General features: G+C 37.6%; 2 protein-coding genes across 2 annotated transcripts; both read right to left on the bottom strand.

The window, feature by feature from the left end:
• Positions 1-270: 270 nt before the first annotated feature.
• LOC114529946 (deleted in malignant brain tumors 1 protein-like) lies at positions 271-5,526 on the bottom strand. Its single transcript, XM_028551513.1, has 6 exons — positions 5,310-5,526; positions 4,716-5,051; positions 3,901-4,233; positions 2,703-3,035; positions 374-709; positions 271-278 (listed from the first exon to the last, which is right to left on the bottom strand). Exons 1-6 carry the CDS (start codon positions 5,524-5,526, stop codon positions 271-273), a joined length of 1,563 nt encoding a protein of 520 aa, XP_028407314.1.
• A 4,931-nt stretch (positions 5,527-10,457) lies between these two features.
• LOC114529945 (deleted in malignant brain tumors 1 protein-like) lies at positions 10,458-19,900 on the bottom strand. The gene is made up of 6 exons (XM_028551512.1): positions 19,882-19,900; positions 13,157-13,241; positions 12,462-12,791; positions 11,635-11,980; positions 10,529-10,702; positions 10,458-10,470 (listed from the first exon to the last, which is right to left on the bottom strand). Exons 2-6 carry the CDS (start codon positions 13,224-13,226, stop codon positions 10,458-10,460), a joined length of 933 nt encoding a protein of 310 aa, XP_028407313.1. The 5' UTR covers positions 13,227-13,241; positions 19,882-19,900.
• Positions 19,901-20,011: the final 111 nt, after the last annotated feature.

Below are 20,011 nucleotides of genomic sequence, written 5' to 3'. Positions count from 1 at the left end.
TATCGAAGAGGATCCTAAGATTTAATCAAAGTTTACACCCACCAACGGGCGATTTTAACGCGATTGAAAAAAAACACTATCCGCCAGATAGCGCTATCAAGCTTTCTTACAACCGGCCCCATGTAGTAACGGGTTGATTTTAAAAGGGGTCGGACTTCGCATACAAGGTGTATAAAATACATGCATTACCCACTTAGTGTTTGCGTAAGTTCGCTTTCATTAAGTAAAAAAAGATCGTAGCCCCTGGGAATTATTAAGGTTGCAGTTTTTTTATATTTCTAGTAAATAAATAGAAATAAGATATTTTAACAAAACTATTGTACCCAAAGTAGCTTTAATGGCTTTACAATATTAATGTATTATAAGTACCGACCTGTCGTGGAACATTGAACTCCAGCGTCACGATCATGGGTGCAAGGACTAACTCCCCAAGAACTATGAGAACAACTTGTTATATTTCGCTCTGCCCCAGTACAAGATACATCTGTTAACCACACTTGTCCAGAACCTTTGGGGACTTCGTTCCTTTGAAGTGTCTTGACAGCATCCAAGTAGCCAAGTTGATGGCATACAACCCTAGCATCTCTCAAATCCCATGAATAATCACATATTGTACCCCAGTATCCATGATAGAACACCTCAACACGACCTGCCTCTTTTTCACTTGATGGTCCACGTAACCTTAGCGTCACAGGTGTAGTTGAAAAATCTATAACGACATGTATGTTGTGCAATTTAAAAGAAAGAATATCAACGTAAATGAGGTTGAATAATGACAGCGTAGCTATAAAAATATAGCATGATATTTTGATGTAACATAAAATATGCAATGAAATATCCAATGGGACCATCACTGCGGTCGCAGTTCGGTTGCGGTCGACCCGACAGAAACTGCTGACGACCGCAAAGGAAAAATTTTATCTCGCTCGCCGATCGCTTCCGAACGGATTGTTATGAACTGCTGAGAACGACAACAAAATAATCAAATCGAAAACATCTTAAGAGTCTTAAGAAATGTCTGTCAGACTGAGTTGAATAAATGTCCAGCATCGGTCTCACAGCGGTTCGACCTCGGTCTGATTTAGGTTAACCGCGGTTTTTGTTAGGTTATTTCTGGACATTACTGTATATTGAATGATTTATTCAAGTATACATTTTTAGGTGTTATATAAGACAAATAATGTCCGTTTTATTCGTGGAATGGAAGGAATATTATCACTCGGCTTCTCCACGCTTTTCACCTCATGAAAAGATTCTCACCTTTGCACTCATAAAGAATTCTAATCTTTATTAGTACAAAGTTACATACCGCATAATGATGCTTATCGTGGTAATGACGAGTGGTCCCATTTTAACCAGCAAATCGAGACGAAAATTGACTATTGACACGATACATTACTAACCAGAAAAAGTAATTTTAATTTAGATTTTAGTTTATACAACTAAAAAATATTCATACCACATTGTGACGATTCAGGTGGCTAAACCTTTCAACTTATCTACAGGGTGTATCAAAAAAATTGTCCCTAATGTAAAACTTCCGTTTTGCAGGATATTTTGTAGAATTTGGCAAATTTTTGTTTTCCCAGAGATAGTTAAGACTTATCTGGTATACCTAGGCCAAGTTTGGTTTTTCATTAACAAAATTATGTTACCGAGGGGGGGGGGGGTGGTTCCTTTCCACTGATATTGAGAGAGCTTGCGAGCGAAAATGTGAAGCTGAAATTGAGATATTATTTAGCTGTCTAAAAGTAGGAAAGCTTTTTAATAAACTGTCAAAGTTTCAGGAAAAATAATGCAAACTGGGAGCAACGCGCGACGCCTAAAAGTGACAAATATTTCATTGCGCGCAGTGGATTAAATGCATGGTTGATTTTAGCGTGACCGATCTCATGCAAGGCTGCATGGGCAAATGAATAAATTAAAGCGAGAAACTGAACAAGAAGACGAAGCGATTTAATAATAAGATTCTTATTCTTGATGTTAATCCTCAACATTTCCACCATTCTAAGCAAACTCTAAAATTCTAAGCAAACTGCGGCTTGTCTTAGCATGGTAAACACTGAACGGCGAACCACATTTGTCTGTCCTGCCTCAAACTATCCATTTCGTTCGAAATTCTTTCTTGCAAATCGCCTACGCTACCACCGGCAAATCTAGGCGAATGGACAAACAAATGGTTCGCTGTTCAGTGTTTAGTATGCTCAGACAAGCAGCAGTTTGCTTAGAATGAAATGGTGGAAATGCTGGGGATTAACATCACGAATAAATCGCTTTGTTTTTGTTTTCAGTTTCTCGCTTTAATTTATTCATTTGCCCAGCCTTACATGAGATCGGTCACGCTAAAATCAACCATGCATTTAATCCACTGCGCGCAATGAAATATTTGTCACATTTAGGGGTCGCGCGTTGCTCCCAGTATGCATTATTTTTCCTGAAACTTTGACAGTTTATCGCGCGCAAGCCCTCTCAATATCAGTGGAAAGGAGCCACCCCCCCCCCGGTAACATAATTTTGTTAATGAAAAACCAAACTTGGCCTAGGTATACCAGATAAGTCTTATCTATCTCTAGGAACACAAAAACTTGCCAAATTCTGCAAAATATCCTGAAAAACGGAAATTTTACATTTGGGACATTTTTTTTGATACACCCTGTATATAACTTCATTCAGTTAATTAATCTAATAATTTGTCAATTTACCTGTTGTACTGCATTCAACACCTACGTCTGTTGAATGTGAGCAATAAGTATACCCCCAACCTCTATGAACACAACTTGTTATATTACGCTCCGATCCAGTACATTCGAGATTTTCTAACCATATCTGTCCTGAACCAGAAGGAACGTGGCTCGAGTTCCCTTGGAAGGCCCTTGAAGCAAATGGATAACCAAGTTGACGACACACCACCCCGGCATCTCTTAGATCCCATCCATGGTCACAGATAGTTCCCCAGGTTCCATTGTAGAATACATCGACACGACCAATACCATCGTCACTTAATGGGCCTTGTAACCTGAGTGGTGCAGTTATAGCTGAAAAATAGTGAACATGGACGATTGAATATGTGATATATCAACTCCGGCGCCAGAGTAATTAGCTGCTACTCCTGAGCAAGTCGAAGGCAGCCGCATAGTGGTTTGTAATACATAAGCAGTGAGTAAAATGTCGTGATTCTTCTTATGCAGCAAAAAACTAATATACTTCAATACCATATGTAATCTGTTAAGCTGGATTTCGATCAATTCATATTAAGATGGCTCGATACAGTTTTCAAAAATTCCATCGTTCATCACTTTGACACGTTCAAAAAACGCATTTTAACGATTTATTCTAGAGATATTGGGGTTTTTATATATTTGATGTTCCTACTTTTGAATCGTATTAGTTTTAGTAACCAATCGTCCGTTGCTATGGCGACATACGTGTACAAAATTCACTCAAAATGACCAATTGCCTCGGATAGTTGGAAAAGAAGCAAGATGACCCCAATTTCTTTTCGTGCATTATTTTACTTGGAAGAAAAACTAACAATTAACACGATATAAAAAAATTCTATAATCATTTTTGCATTTTTCAAAAATGTGGCATTATAGAATTTTTCTATATTACAAGTATACAATGAAGTATGTAATAGGGCCAAACATATTGATGTGAAAATTGCATACTGAAACCTTTTTCACCGCGGTATTCGAATTCATGTGTTTTTCTTCACAAGGAACTAAAAGAAGATTTCCACATGCTTGATACGTATACTGTACATATTCATAAAAGTGTTGAAAAATTTTGAAAAATTTTTTGCCATCCGTTTTTCTGTAAAATTTGTAGCGCGTGACAATATATAATCGAGTTTATATTTGACGAGAGGTTATAGTGCTCTCGTGAATATCTTGGACTTACCTGTTGTTGAACATTCTACTCCGACGTCTGCAGAATGTGAACAATGACGATAATGCAATCTATAAGAACAACTTGTTATATTCTGCTCTTCCCCAGAACAAGCGACGTAAGAAAACCATATCTGTCCAGAACCAGTAGGAACCTCGTTACTCCGAAGAGTTCTTACGGTATCGGGATAACCAAGTTGACGACAAATAACTCTAGTGTCTCTTATATCCCATCCATGATCACAGATTGTTCCCCAATATCCATGATAGAACACTTCAACACGACCCGTTCCTCTCCCACTTAATGGACCTTGTAACCTTACCGACACAGGTGTGGCTTGAAAATCTGAAAGAATGTTCCATATTTGAGAATCTATGAAATCTGTACAATGTAAAACAATAGAGATTTTGCGCCTACAACGTTCACTTTGAAATCAATTACATGTGTTATAGTTTGTATGAACGTTAATATTGTTTAACAGCAGATTACACAGAGCGAGCGAGGAAGGCAGCGGACTCTAATTTACAATTGGCAGAAATCAAAATTTGTGTGGGGGGGGGGGTTATTTCAAAAGTGTTCATTATTTATAAATAACTGGCAATAAAAATCATCAAAAAACTAACAATGCAAAAAAGGATTATGAATGTAGTCTAAACTCTGAACAGACTTCGTACCACCACTTTCACTGCCTTTTCTGCAAAGTTGATCTCTTAACACGTCCAGCAAAGTCGCAATCTCTTTTATAGGGAAACCCCGTGAGAACAAGTTTGACATCATAAATTTTCCCGGTATTTATGCCCTAATATAATCTAGTACTATTTATTTACCTGTTGAGGAACATGCTACTCCGACGTCTTTATAATGGGAGCAATAATGATCCCCCCAACCATTATGAGAACAATCTGAAATATTCTTTTCTTCCCCGGTACAAGCGACATAAGATAACCATATCTGTCCGGAACCAGAAGGAACCTGGTACCTTTCAAGAGTTCTAACAACATCTGCATACCCAAGTTGTCGACATACAACTATAGCATCACTCATACGCCATCCATAATCACAGATTGTTCCCCAATATCCATGATATAATACTTCAACACGGCCTGTACCATTTACACTCAGCGGTCCTTGCAATCTGACCAGTACAGGTGTGGTTGAAAACTCTTAGAACACATAATTTAATTGTTTTGAAAATTTTATGAGTTTCTAGTTTTGCATATCACTTGCAAGTTCATGTGCACGGCACGACTCGTCACAAAACTAGCGTCAGCAGGTTGCATGCGATAATTTTGAGAAAAATCAATAGGAGCAATAGCGTACAAAAGAAAACAGTCAGGCATAAGATGAATATATGAATACGCACTGCCCCCCCCCCCCAATTAACTACGACCCTAACACTAATCACTAATAATTATTAATACCTTTTGTTGAGCATTCAACTCCGGCGTCCCTAGAATGAGAGCAGGAATAATCCCTCCAATAATTACTAGGACAGCTTACAATATTTTTTTCTTTGCCAGAGCAGGAAATATAAGATAACCACGTCTTTCCAGAACCAGGAGGTACCTCGCCACCTTTGAGGGCCCTAGCAGCATCTCGATAACCAAGTTGACGACATACAACCTTGGCATCTCTCATATCCCATCCATCATCACAGATTGTTCCCCAATATCCATGATAAAATACTTCAACACGACCTGTACCATTTGCACTTAATGGTCCTTGCAACCTTACCAAAACAGCTGCAAGATAATAATATTTTTCTCACCCAAGAAAAGAGTTTCTCCCACGAAGAAAATAGGGGACCATCTTTATACATTTAACTTTACGCTTATTCAAGCGTAAAATTTTTTTACACATATCCGGTATATAATATATAATATGTAATAGTTAACATGCAGCAATTCAATTACACTGACAAAATTCTCACAATATAATTGAGAATTGTAAACCGACTGTAAAAATACCTTTTGTGGTACATTCTACTCCGACGTCTTCATAGTGAGAACAATAATTGTTTCCCCAACCATTATGAGAACAGGTTGTTAAATTTTGTTCTTCGCCAGTACAAGAGACGTAAGATAACCATACTGGTCCAGAACCAGAAGGAACAAGGTGGCTAGGAATTGCCCTAGCAGATGTGTGATCTAGATCATAACCAAGTTGACGACATACTACCTTAGCATCCCTCATATCCCATCCACTATCACAGATTGTTCCCCAATATCCATGATAGTATACTTCAACACGACCGGTACCATTTGCACTTGATGGCCCTTGTAATCTTATTCGTACAACCTCATCTGCAAAATCTTAAAAAAAATCTGCGTCAGCCTGTGTTCGAGCTAACAAAAATTTGATGGATTGTTAGAAATGCAGGGGCCGGTTGTATGAAAGCCGGATAGCGCTATCCACCGGATAGTGATTTTTCCATCGCTCTAAAATCGCCCCGTTGTTGGCTGAAACTTTGATTAAACCTTATTGTTCCTAAATTGAGGATCCTCTTTAATAATTGTTGCTTCCAAAGCTAAAATTTTGTTGCTTTTCAAGCATTTTTAGAACGGTTAAAAAAATCACTATCCGGTGGATAGCGCTATCCAGCCTTCGTACAACCGGCCCCAGGACAATCTACGTGAAACATGTAACGAGAAAGTTTAAAAAAATGCTATAAGAATTTAACTGCCAGCTTGATGATTTTTGCCCCAAGGTGCTCACTTCCTATGGCGATGGATGTGAATGCGTGCTTACTGGAAGGCTACCTCCGGCGGCAAATTTGAAGCCAAAACTTGTAGTCATACTCAGTCTTTTCACGCAACTAAACACGCGTTTTTTTGAAACTTCGAAAACAATACTTCAAGTCTTCAACATGCCGCATGCAAGCACTAAAAACATATTTTAGAATACATGCATAAAGTACATTTTCTACACCATTTTTACGATTATAACACAGAATAAAGTATTTTAAATTTATCTGTATAACACTTGGGATTAAATTGCCCTTTTTTATGAAAAACGTTGAACGAGAAGATTTAATCAATCGTTTTTCATATCTAATCCTTCTGAAAGATATTTCAACAATATATATATTACATAACATTAACTACAGTTACATTTTTTTATATGTTTTAAGAGTACATAATTTATAAGAACAAAATATATAATTTTTCGTTTTGTTTTGTCATGAAACCTTTTGGAGGTAGTGATCGTTTTCGAATATACTGTATACATTTTCCTTGAAATATCACCATGCACGTCATGGTTCAATATATGCTTTAATCAGCATCGATAATACAAAGTTAGAGCTTAAATGGTTAAAATAAGCAATAGTCCGAACGAATGTAACTTCGCCGCCAAACAGCTCATGTTTTCCTCATGATCGTTCCTAAAATGGCCCTTGCGGGAATGTCTCGCAACAAGTACACGCGGCCTGAAGGTTAAACACGCGTGTCTGGAGGTAAACAATTTTGGCTATTTTAATCAGGAAGTAACCTTCCAGTTCTTTTGAGTTCAATGGTGTATTAAAGCGGTGAAATTCTAAAATTAAACCGGGGCAAAACCGTCAGGATGTACGCCACCGTTCAAAAGATGTTGAAGCATCATTTCTTTTAAATCCATCGCTAATAATTGAATATACTTTTTTCTGGCATTATTTAGCCTGAACACAGAGCTTCGTTTCCCCCGCGTTAAGATTCGCAGGAGACGCAAATGCGACACAAAGGTCTCAGAAAAATGTGGTCAAAAGCCAGCCTCGTACCCAGGTGCTTTAACAGTAAAAAACATTGCATTCAGTTATTTTATAGGTCAGCTGAAAGAAGGTAAGCGTGCGGGGTGTTTGCAGTGGGGTCTGAATGCGACGTTATATAGTTTACTTTGATTTTACCATTAAATCGGCTGGGTACGAGCCGGCTCAAAAGCGCCTCCTCCCACTTTTTCATTTTTAGTAATTAACGCTGATGATTAATAACACATTTGAGTCTTAAAAATGAATAAAATTAAGCTTGTTGGAGTATGTCGGGCGAGCGTGCCTTTTGTTTTGGCAACACACGTAATTACACGAGTTCGTGATAATAATAAATCGTGATACTATTACTATTTCCTCAGACGTTTGTTTCGTCTTTGTGTCTGCCCGCGAACTTTAGGGAGGGTGAAACGAAGGCCTGTGTTCAGGCTAGGTATTCTTTGTCTTGGATGATATTTTCATACCTGTTGTGGAACATTCCACCCCAGCGTCTTGATAATGATCACAATAATAATAAACTCCCCAAGGGCTGTGGTTACAACTCGTGATGTTTTGTTCTTCCCCATTACAAGCGACGTAAGATAACCATATAAGTCCTGAACCTGAAGGAAAAGTGTCCCTTCGAAGTGTTCTCACAGCGTCTTTATAACCAAGTTGACGACACACAACTCTCGCATCTCTCAAATCCCATCCATTATCACAGATTGTTCCCCATTGTCCGTCAAAAAATATTTCAACACGACCAGTGCCATTTGCACTCAACGGTCCTTGTAACCGGAGGGAAAAAGGCTTTGCTGACAAATCTTAAAACAACATCAAGGCGCGATTAATTATGATGTTAGTATTGTTTCCTTACACTAACGCGTTGTTTTTCTCACATGATGGTAAATTAATTAAAATAAGTTATTATACATGTAATGTATGCTTAATGTATGCTTAATGTATGCTCACGAAGGAAATAGTGAGTTTTGTTTTCCTAAGAGACTGAATGTTTGCCTGTCTTTTTTTGAAACATTGAGACTCGAGGGAAAACAAAACTTATTATTTCCCGAGGTAGTGTACATTAAGTGTTTTGTTATACAGGGTGTCCCAAAAAAAACGAAAACTATTGAAATCACTCATTGTTAAAATTTGAATGCCGTGTTGACGAATTTCAGCCCGTGGGCATTTAATGCAACTTATAAAATGCTAAATGCTTTGTGTTGCTAGAGAAAGGGACATGTCGATGGTCATGGTCCTTAAGATGCACATTTAAATACTGTTATCCTGCTTATCCATATTTGTAAATTGTAAATATTGTTAATAAATATCATTTTTGCGAACAAGCAAATTTTACTGCATCATATGCATGCATAAAAATGAGTATTGCAAACATTTATACACCTGTGGGTCCCAACAGAGTACTTAGGCATTCAAACTCTAACAATTGCATTGTTATGGGTGATTTCAACAGTTTTCGTTTTTTTTGGGACACCCTGTATAGGAACGAAAACATACATGCTACACAACAATTTCATTTAACAAGTACGATCGTACTATAGGGACCAGGAACTGCGTAACCGAGTTTAATTTCTGAACTGCATTGTATTTATAACAATGGATCCGGAGAGGACAATGTACAGGGTGTATAAAAAAAAACGCAACCACTTAATATTCATGAATATCCTCTTTGTTCTACAACACAAAAGACGTTTGGCCCCTGGAATGCGAGAAAGCTTGTAATCATATTCTAGCGGCACAATCGTCGGTAAACAAAGTCGGGAGCGTAAACCAACGAGCTGAATTGAAAGTATTTAACGAGTAAAATTTTATTCACAATTTATTTTACAACTACAAGGTCGACAGTTAGCATTCAAGTTATCATGCACGACAATAAAAACTCGTTGTTCGGTTGTTAGCTGCACTATTATTAGTTTAGCTGATTTGACCATTAGCAGTTGAACTGTACGATTAGAAGCCATTTTAAAATCCAAGGGGCATAAAATTTATTGAGCTTATGAACAATATGAATTTTAGAATATTAAGTGGTTGCGTTTTTTTTGAGACACCCTGTATTTCTAATCGTTTCCGTTTACTTATGTATAGGCTGAATATTAATGATATGTATATATTATTTGCTGCAAATATATCAAGAATTGCTTGTAACTTGCTTCAAAGCTCAAAAGTAGAAATTCGAACTCCGTCAATCGATGCGGAATATTGCTTAGAATAATTGTGCAAAGTTTCATTCCGATCAAACAAGTAATGATAGGGCCTTAGGGTTTTTTTAAAGAGCGTCGCCCCCTAACAACAACAACAACAAGATTAGCAGCGGTTAGGGACCAGTTCCTGGTCCAAAAAGAAACTCACTTTACTTTGTTATCCTTGTTCCCTGGCGGGAAACATTGCATTTATTTAAAGTCATGTGACTCCGAATGAACCAATCACATTTAAAATACAAAGCACCTATATAACAATAATATTTATGCGAGTAGCTTCTGGAGACTCGGCATTTCATCACAATTAAGCTTATCGTTTGGAAAAGCTTTAGGCAACATTCTTCTCGTTTGCGTTTTATAAGATTGAAAACAGCAGATGTTTTTGCTTAAATATCTTGAATGGAATGAACTTAGAGAAACCGTGACAAAATGCAAGGCTTGGTAAGTGCAAGGCTTGGCCTACACGTGATTTGTGAACTAAGCTACTTTTTGGATACATCCATTTAAGATAACATTTTACGATATTGATTTCATTGAAATCCAAGTCGTACCTGTACTACTAATACATTCAACTCCAGCGTCTTCATTATGAGAGCAATATTTAACTCCCCAACCCGTGTGGTGACAACTTGTTATATTTTGTTCCTTCCCATTGCAATCAACGTGACCCAGCCATATTTGTCCTGAACCTGAAGGAACCTGCCCAGCATAAAGTGCTCTGGCAGCATCTTTATAACCAAGTTGACGACATATAACCCGAGCATCTCTTATGTCCCATCCATCATCACAGATTGTTCCCCATTGTCCATTGTAGAAAACTTCAACACGACCAGTACCATTTGCACTTATTGGTCCTTGCAATCGTATCAATCCCGCTTTAACAGAATACAAACGGGTGTTTAATTAGTGCTTAACACGGAAAATAAATCTGGAATGGTATTAGCAGCAATTTCAATGTATATTTACATAGAAGGTGAAGTAAACATCAATCATTTCCCCGCGTCATTAAGCAGGCACTCGCAGATAGTTGTTGGAAACTTACAGCTTAGGCAACGGTTAAAAATGAAAATTAGGACATCAAAACAGTACAACACATTTTTAAAAATTAAACGTCGTAGTTGTTTTTCAAATATGAATACAGTAATTGTTCTTTTTCAAAAAATAATACAGTTAATACAACTGAACTTTTTGTCTCCGCAAATCAGTTAGTTACTGATTACCAGTCTTCTACTCGTCCGAAAATTGCGCATGCGCAAAATGGTAAAGGCCTTTTGAATATCATTCGATTCAGCTATGTACCGTCAACATACACGGCAAAAAACGCTCAAGTTGTTCCCGCTTGATGAGAACAGGCCTCAACAATGTTGTGCTGCACCCCATGAACAATGTTGTCAACAACATGTTGCAATATTGTTAAGCGTAACAAGGTGGGACAACATTGTTGACAACATTGTTCATGGGGTGCAGCACAACATTGTCGAGGCCTGTTCTCATCAACCGGGAACAACTTGAGCGTTTTTTGCCGTGTACACATGCGCAAAAAATCAGCCAGCGGAATCATTACCCTCGAACAGCCCCTCGCGCCGGAACAGGCATTAAATGCTCAAGATTTAACATTTGATACACAGCGTTGCAAGATCGGTACATCCCCAACCCCTCTCTATCTCAACTAAGAACCTGCTTGCCGGTAAAGAATTTTTTTTAGCCTAGTCGATAAAACGGGTATAGAACGTTCAAAAAGATATATAATCAACACCAGTATAAATGTTGATTTCAAAAATGTTGATTTCATAACGCCTCTTACCTCTCGTGTTAGAACATTCAACTCCGGCGTCGTTAGAATGAGAACAATAATTAATAGCCCCCCAACCATTATGAGAACATCTTTTAATGTTATTTTCCTTTCCATTACAAGCTACGTGGGCTAACAATATCTGTCCAGAACCAGAAGGGACCAGGTTTCTATGAAGAGTTTTACTGTGTACATGATCTAGATTATAACCAAGTTGACGACATACAACTCTAGCATCCTGCGTATCCCATCCATAATCACAGATTGTTCCCCAATATCCATGATATAATACTTCAACACGACCAGTACCATTTGCACTTAATGGTCCTTGTAACCGCAGTTTCACTGGAGTAGTGGAAAGATCTAAAAAACATGTATGATTCTAATGGGACAAAAATAAGTGAGAATTTACATAATAGTGGTGTAAATGTCAAGTGTTGCAATCAAGTAATGATATTTTCAAATATATTCGTAAATAAAGGCCTGGACTGAGAAACGTTTTACTGAGCTAAATTGAAAGGAGGCGAATTATTAAAGACTATTTCTCGATGCTCGTTAACAAATATCCTTGCTTCTAGCCCAGAAATAATCTTCTTTTTACGAGAGAGAACGTGTTGAAAGAAGGTATTTGGATAGAATTTTTGGCAACTAAAGAAATTTTGGTCTTGCTAAGCAGTTTTTCAACTATCATAATTTTCAGAACAGGAAGGAACTGCGTGTTTTTTTCGAAACTTCTGGTGCCTGCAACTTTGGTTCACAAAGTTTTTTTCCGCTCCATATTTTCTAACCACAGTCTTGAATTTGCAGATTTGGAGGTTTACCAAGTTTATTGACACCTTCATACCTGTTGTAGAACATTCTATTCCGACATCTTGAGAATGAGAGCAGGAATGAATCCCCCAACCATTATGATAACAGCTTGTAATATTTTCTTCCTCTCCAGTACAATCGAGAGCGACTAGCCAAATACGTCCTGAACCAGAAGGAAAATCGTTCTTCTGAAGAGTTCTTGCAACATCTTGATAACCAAGCTGACGACATGCGACTTTAGCATCTTTCATATCCCATCCATCATCACAGATTGTCCCCCAGTACCCTTTGTGCAATACTTCGACACGGCCAGTACCATTGCCACTTAATGGCCCTTGTAACCTTAGCGACCCAGGTGGGAAACCTAAATTGATAATGCATCTCAATTGTTTTCATGCAAATACACACTTTGCTGTCGATATTTTAGGAAAAAAATGGGAAGTTCCTAACAAAAATATGACGTGAAAATCTTGCAGTAGGCGATTTTTATTCGCATTCTTCAACGTGTAGCTGTTTTAAGAGATTTTCAGTGTTTGCGACTATGCATGCGTTTATTCAGAACATTTTCCAAAAACCTCGATTCGTGATTGTGAAAATTGGGCGATGAAATGGCTAGCTTTTCCCCTCGAAGTTTTCTTCCTTCAAATGGGTATTTATGGAAATGAATAACTGTATTTCAATACCATACATAGGTCGAAGTATCGTAGTTTAAACTTGCTAGTGATTTACCTTGACACCGATGTGGTACAAATTGAAGTAAAAAAATAATCACGCCAGTTATGAAGGCAAAGCTTGTCATCTCGTGAACACGGAACTAAAACGATAAAATATACTTTAGTTAGAGTTACATTATTTGGTTGACGCAGGCTCAAACGCAGTGTTTATTTAGTATACCATTTCACAAATTTTTTTTCCTTTTACAAATTTTTCAAAATTTTTGAAATATTTTGCACACAAAAAACCGCCTATAGTGGCTAGTACATGGAAAGCAGGCATGGAATTTACGTAATTTGATAGTCCTCTTACCGCATTGTTAACAGCGAGGAAAATAACGGATTTTAGAAAGCCAATATCATTCTGATAATTAACGTTTATTTTCCATAATACCTCGCTCGTGTGGGTGCAAAAAATACCAGTTTTATAACAAAAGATAAGGATTGTATGAGGACAAAGCATGTCTCAATTTAGCTATACCTGAAAAAGAGATTATGACTTGTTTGGCTTTGCCTGCCATGCACTTGTGATTGATAAGATACAACATAAGGCCCTTTATTCAAATTAAGCTTATTTATAGGATACCCCCTAGCTGGTATTAATGAGGAATTTTCTTTTCTCAGGACCATGCACTGGGTGTTTGTAAATGGGACGATGCTTGCCCCTCTCTGTTCGCCCGACTGCAGTTAGACTAACAACCAAGTTTAAACTCGGAGCGACGGAATTGGTTACATTTAGTTGTAAATATTTTTGCCTTGAAGCTGAACATAAAATGAATAAAACTTTTCGAGCATTAAACGTTTTGTTAGCTATGTAAATATAAAACTTCGACGATCTATCTGAAATAAACAGTTTAGCGTCAGATGTGGTATAACAACTGGAGAGTTAGTAGGAAAATAAATAGGGCAGAATACATGTTTTGTATGGGGGCAAAACACATGATAAAAATGGGCCTATAGAAAACAAAAAATCAAAACAAATCGGAGTACATTACATTGCCAAAGACATGCCTGATTGTGGGCTAAGAATAGCCTGCAATGAGGGAAGCCTGATCAGCAATGAAAACGCATTATAACCAGCTTTGATGTAAACAATGAAATGGGAGTCATATCACTCTGGGTCAAGTAGCTTAAATGAAAGAGAGTTTTTCATTTATGCCAGAGAGATGGAGAGTGCCAAGACTGTGGATGAGTCGCAGTTCTTGTCGTTTATGGCTATTGTAAGTACTGGAAATGGGACAGAGGGGTCTAATTTTCATGTCCCTGAAACAATGATTACCACAGTCAAGGACCTGTATATGAGTTTGTATACATTTCATTTAGAACAGGTAAACTCAGCTGTTTTAGGGTAAGTTGACCATGCCAGTCAACATGGTAATGCTGCCCGAACCATAACACAGGGCGAAACATCCGAAACTGACCACACCCAAAAACGGCACATTCACTATAGTGCTATCTGCCAAACCAAAAAAGCTTTGAATAATCTGAGCTGCTTATATGGTTCAAAGATGGTGCTTTTAGGGGTGGTCATTGGTAAGTAGAAAATGCCTGGCACTAATACTTTATTAAAAAGAAACTGACCATGCAAAATTCATACACGAGTGTCAAATTCAAATTGTGGCTATAAAAACTTCAAATAAACAGCAGTGGGCCTGCACCGCCTTTTTTCCCAAATCTTTTTTATAGAAACATAATTCGTACATTTTTAAATATATTATCACTGTTTGGTGTAAAATGATGTTTTTGTGATGTTTTTTTTTGCGACTGATATATTAATTTGAAATTCACTTACTTCCTGCAAATGGACGCATTTCGCCGATTTCCAAGTTCACTCCTCTGTTTATCAGCGAAAATCATTTGAATCCTTCTGAATATGAAAGTCAGTCGAGACATAATAATATCATTTACATTTTTAACAAGTTTCCATGAGTTTTCAAGTAGATTTCAACTGTTTAACCAGATGTCGACAACGTAAACCCCAACTTTGACCAAATGCGGCGCCATTGTGTCATCCCGTGTCGGTTGTTAACAATTCCGGATTGTTATTCTTACATTCAAGGCCTTTTAATTTCAGCGTTAACAAATATGACCTTTATAAAAGAATTTAAAAACATGAATAAAATATGAGAAATACAGCATTTTACCACCCTTTTAAATTTGCATATGAGTCGTTCAAAACAATGCATACAGATTTCGCGCGAGGAACGGGACAGGGCTCTGACAGGGGAGTGAATATGTTCACAGATGATAGAAAGCCGCATCGGAAGTCACAAATTTGAACGCTTTGGAGCTATCCAATGTATAACAGTATATTTCTGTAAATAAATTTATTAATACATTGGTTGAAAACTTGGTCTTTGATTACAGTTATTATGCCTTTGTAAATTGTAATGTTGTCGAACGCAGCTTTTTTCTTATCGTGTGGAAAGAGATCAACCCCCCTGGCATACCTTTATCACGTTCCTCGCGCGAAAACTGACCGATTTTTTTGAAAGACTCATGTGTAAATTTAACAGGGTGGTAAAACCATAGGTAGCCCAATGCGCTGCATTACGTACGTCACTTGGGTCACGTATATAGTATATAATAACATAAGGTTGGCAAGAATATTTTATTTTCAATATACATCGTTTAAATATGATCAAAATTTTAACATCTATTCTATAAAATACGCCAAAAAAATAACAGCCCCTAAGTGTAGGGTAGTTTTACTAAATTTGTACGTCGTTTTTTTGCAATGAAACGCAATTAAAAAATGAAAATATGCCAAAAGTTTGTTGAAATTTGCCGTGTCCCGATGCGGGATGCCTGTTGCCGTGCAAAAACATCAATTTGAAAACTCGTATACGCGATCCTATTGGTCATCACAAAACGGTCAAAGCTGCATGACCAATAGGATCGCGTATACGAGTTTTCAAATTGATGTTTTTGCACGGCAACAGGCATCCCGCATCGGGACACGGCAAATTTCAACAAACTTTTGGCATATTTTCATTTTTTAATTGCGTTTCATTGCAAAAAAACGACGTACAAATTTAGTAAAACTACCCTACACTTAGGGGCTGTTATTTTTTTGGCGTATTTTATAGAATAGATGTTAAAATTTTGATCATATTTAAACGATGTATATTGAAAATAAAATATTCTTGCCAACCTTATGTTATTATATACTATATACGTGACCCAAGTGACGTACGTAATGCAGCGCATTGCGCATTGGGCTACCTATGGTAAAACGCTGTTTTCTCATATTTTATTCATGTTTTTAATTTCAAGTCCTTTATAAAAGTCATATTTGTTAATGCTGAAATTAAAAGGCCTTGAATGTAAGAATAACAATGCGGAATTGTTAACAACCGACACGGGATGACACAATGGCGCCGTATTTGGTCAAAGTTGGGGTTTTACGTTGTCGATGGTAAACAGTTGAAATCTACTTGAAAACTCATGGAAACTTGTTAAAAATGCATATGATATTATTATGTCTCGACCGACTTTCATATTCAGAAGGACTCAAACGATTTTCGCTGATAAACGAGGAGTGAACTTGGGAATCGGCGAAATGCGTCCATTTGCAGGGAGTAAGTGAATTTTAAATTAATATTTTAGTCACAAAATATTAACTTTTTCACACCAAACAGTGATAATATATTTGAAAATGTACGAATTATGTTTCTATAAAAAGAATTTGGGAAAAAAGGCAGTGCAGGCCCACTGCTGTTTATTTGAAGTTGTTTGCCGCAATTTGACACTTGTGTATGAATTTTCCATGGTCATTTTCTTGTAAAGTATTAGTGCTAGGTATTTTCTACTTACTAATGACCACCCCTAAAAGCACCATCTCTGAACCATATAAGTAGCTCAGATTACTCAAAGCTTTTTTGGCTTGGCAGATTGCACTATAGTGAATTTTTGGGTGTGGTCAGTTTCGGATGTTTTGCCCTGTGTTATGGTTCGGGCAGCGTTACCATGTTGACCGCCATGGTCACATGTTGACCGCCATGGTCACATGTTGACCGCCATGGTCAACTTACCCAAAAACAGTTGAGTTTACCTGTCATAAATGAAATGCATACAAATTCATATACAGGTCCTTAACTAAGGTAAAGTGTCTGGCAACAGGCTTGGTGTTATCCAGGTTTGTTAACCAACTTATGGTCTTCACCAGACCTTACCCTTAGAGATTTTCAAGTTTTGCCGAAATATAGTAGCATGAGATGCAATAAATGAGGTCAGAGGAGAGGCATGTGAAATGGTGCCTGATGAAAAACTGTGAATTGGGAGTCAAAATATAATAAAAGTGCGGTAATCGGTAAATAAGCATGTTTTACATTGGCCAATGCCACTAGGGAATGTGCCATTGGGCTCTGAAAAGTTTTGCAGTAGAGAGCTGTGAATCAATGTGTCCCGGATATTTTTATTGTGCCGAAAAGAGACTACGGGGTTATCCGTGAAAATGGAAGATGTCTGGGGATCATTCCGCAGGATATAAAAATTCCCTAGCGTATTCAAGAATCGGTCTGATTACACTACGGTATACTGCTACAAGTTCTGAATGGCCAACTTTTGTCTTTCGTAACATACGCAAGATGTAAAGTCTTTTATTCGCTTTTTTGACGATGTAGTTAATATCAGTGTTCCATGACAGATGGCGACTAAGGAAAACTCCTAATAGTTTATGTGACGTTACTCTCTCGATCTGTTGTTCGCCAATCATTAAAGCATCCTCATATTGTAGTCTATACTGAAGAAAATCAATCACCATTTCCTTGCACTTTTTTGAGTTCAGCTGCATGCCCCTTGTTTCAGCATGTAGTTGGACATCGTTGACTAAAAGCGGTGTTAGACTGGGCGAGCACCTCGGAATAATTTCGATGGTCGCCAAGTCGTCGACAAACTTGACCCTTAGGTTCCAGTCGCGAACTAATCGATTTATCAAAACCGCAAATAATATTGTGCTCAATTTAGTGCCTTGTGGTATACCACCATTTACATCTTTGAAGGAGGAGTATGGGATCATGAACACCGAACACGGACACATTTTTTCCTTCCAGTAAGGAATGCACGTATCCATCTAACAATAGAGGGATCAATTCTATCAATTATCAATTCGTCGATTAGCCGGACGTTGTGATTCACCAAGTCGAAGCCTTTACTGAAGTCAGCGAAGAAGGCACGTACGGAACACTCACCTTGATCAAGTGCCTCCAAAAGATTGTGTAGTACGAGAACCAATGCCTGTGTTGTTGATCGGCCCTTTATTGCTCATTGAAATGGATCCATTTTGTCGCTGATATCTTCAAGTAGGGGTTGCAGAAGCCCTCTGTCGCTTTTCGAGAGCCCTCTGTCGCTTTTTTACTTAGACTGAACGGAATACACCATTTCTAGGTTCACCTCCGACCCAATTGTCTTTAAAGTCAACCATGAAAATTTTCCCAAGTTTACTTTATTACTTTTTGAGTTATCGTGTACGAAAGTAAGGGGAATGAGAATTTCAGTTTGCTTAGAAACGCTATGCAAGCGTCTTATTGTTGCAGCAGCGAGCGAACCTGAAACGAGAGAGCAAGGCAGCACTCCTAATCTATACATTAGGAGGGAAAATATCGATTTTGCTATGCGCTATGCATTGTAGTATATCTTTTATATACATTATTTCACTTTTACGGGCATGCAATGCGGTCGGATAATGACGCATATTTTGAATATAAACGAGACATGATACGTTTCATCACAACTGAAAGCTATTGGGCGAAACCTCACACTATGGTCTGTTACCTTCGTCTGCGCTAGAAATTCATTGTGTACTCCATTATCATGCCGATTACCCAAATGTTGTCAAACTTTGTACGTTTATTTATTGTAAAGATGTCTTAAAAACACTCCAGTTCCGATATGGTACGCGCCGTAAAATATCATCAGCTAAAATCAATATGTAGATCTCCCACACTATTCATTGTCAATACCCCTTCCCATACCCATTAAGAAGTATCTATAATCAACATTAATGTCTACTGTCTGCAACCCAAAGCGTCGAGTAGCACTGTAGCAGCTAGGTAAATTTTACTCCACAAGGTTTATACATCAGCAAATTAAATAGCATCAGTAAATAGCAACCAAAATAACAAACATTGGGATCAGGAAGTGAAATATTTCAACTAGGAACTAGGTTTAGGTAAATAGCTTTCGTGCAGGACCTTGTAGACAGAACGAGTTGACAACCCGAACACCATGGCATCATGCTTTTTAAGTTTTATGCATTTATTTCCCATTTCCCGTGTTTTCAGGATCCTCTTGTGGGACCCCAAGTAATTATGCTTTATAATTACACATAATAGGGAATTCTTGGGTTTAAGAAATGTCGGGAAAAGCAATGGCCAATGTGGTCGAGGTTTACACCTGTATTTCAAAAACTCACTCGAATTTACCAACTCTAAAACAGAAACCACGGTTTTCTTTTGCCAGTCGAACATGCATGCAGTGACTTATCAACTGCGGAATCTTGGATGAAATATTCATAATAGGTTTGAAATGATCAATTTTTAACATCTGAAATGTGTAGGCGTGAAATTTCATAGAAAAATTTCAGATCTTATTCCGGTTTAGTAAAATATCAGTATTTTAAAGCTGATAAAAGAGAGTCCTAATAATCGCCCACTATAAGTACACTGCAACAAATCACTTCCTGGATTCTCTTCCCGGAATTGTATCGTATTTTTGTAAAAGTAAGCACATATTACGTACTTTTATTTTTCTGCACCTTTCAGCTGTGGTTCAAACGATATCCAATGCCCAAATTCCTCAAAATCTGATACGCAGAATAAAGTACCAATTTTCATATACGTCTCTGAATTTGAATAAATACGGCTTTATC

The sequence above is a fragment of the Dendronephthya gigantea genome, unplaced genomic scaffold, assembly GCF_004324835.1.
Source record: "Dendronephthya gigantea isolate DGI-Jeju-01 unplaced genomic scaffold, DenGig_1.0 000058F, whole genome shotgun sequence".
Classification (NCBI taxonomy): Eukaryota; Metazoa; Cnidaria; class Anthozoa; order Malacalcyonacea; family Nephtheidae; genus Dendronephthya; species Dendronephthya gigantea.
This window is presented reverse-complemented; position numbering and strand designations above follow the sequence as displayed.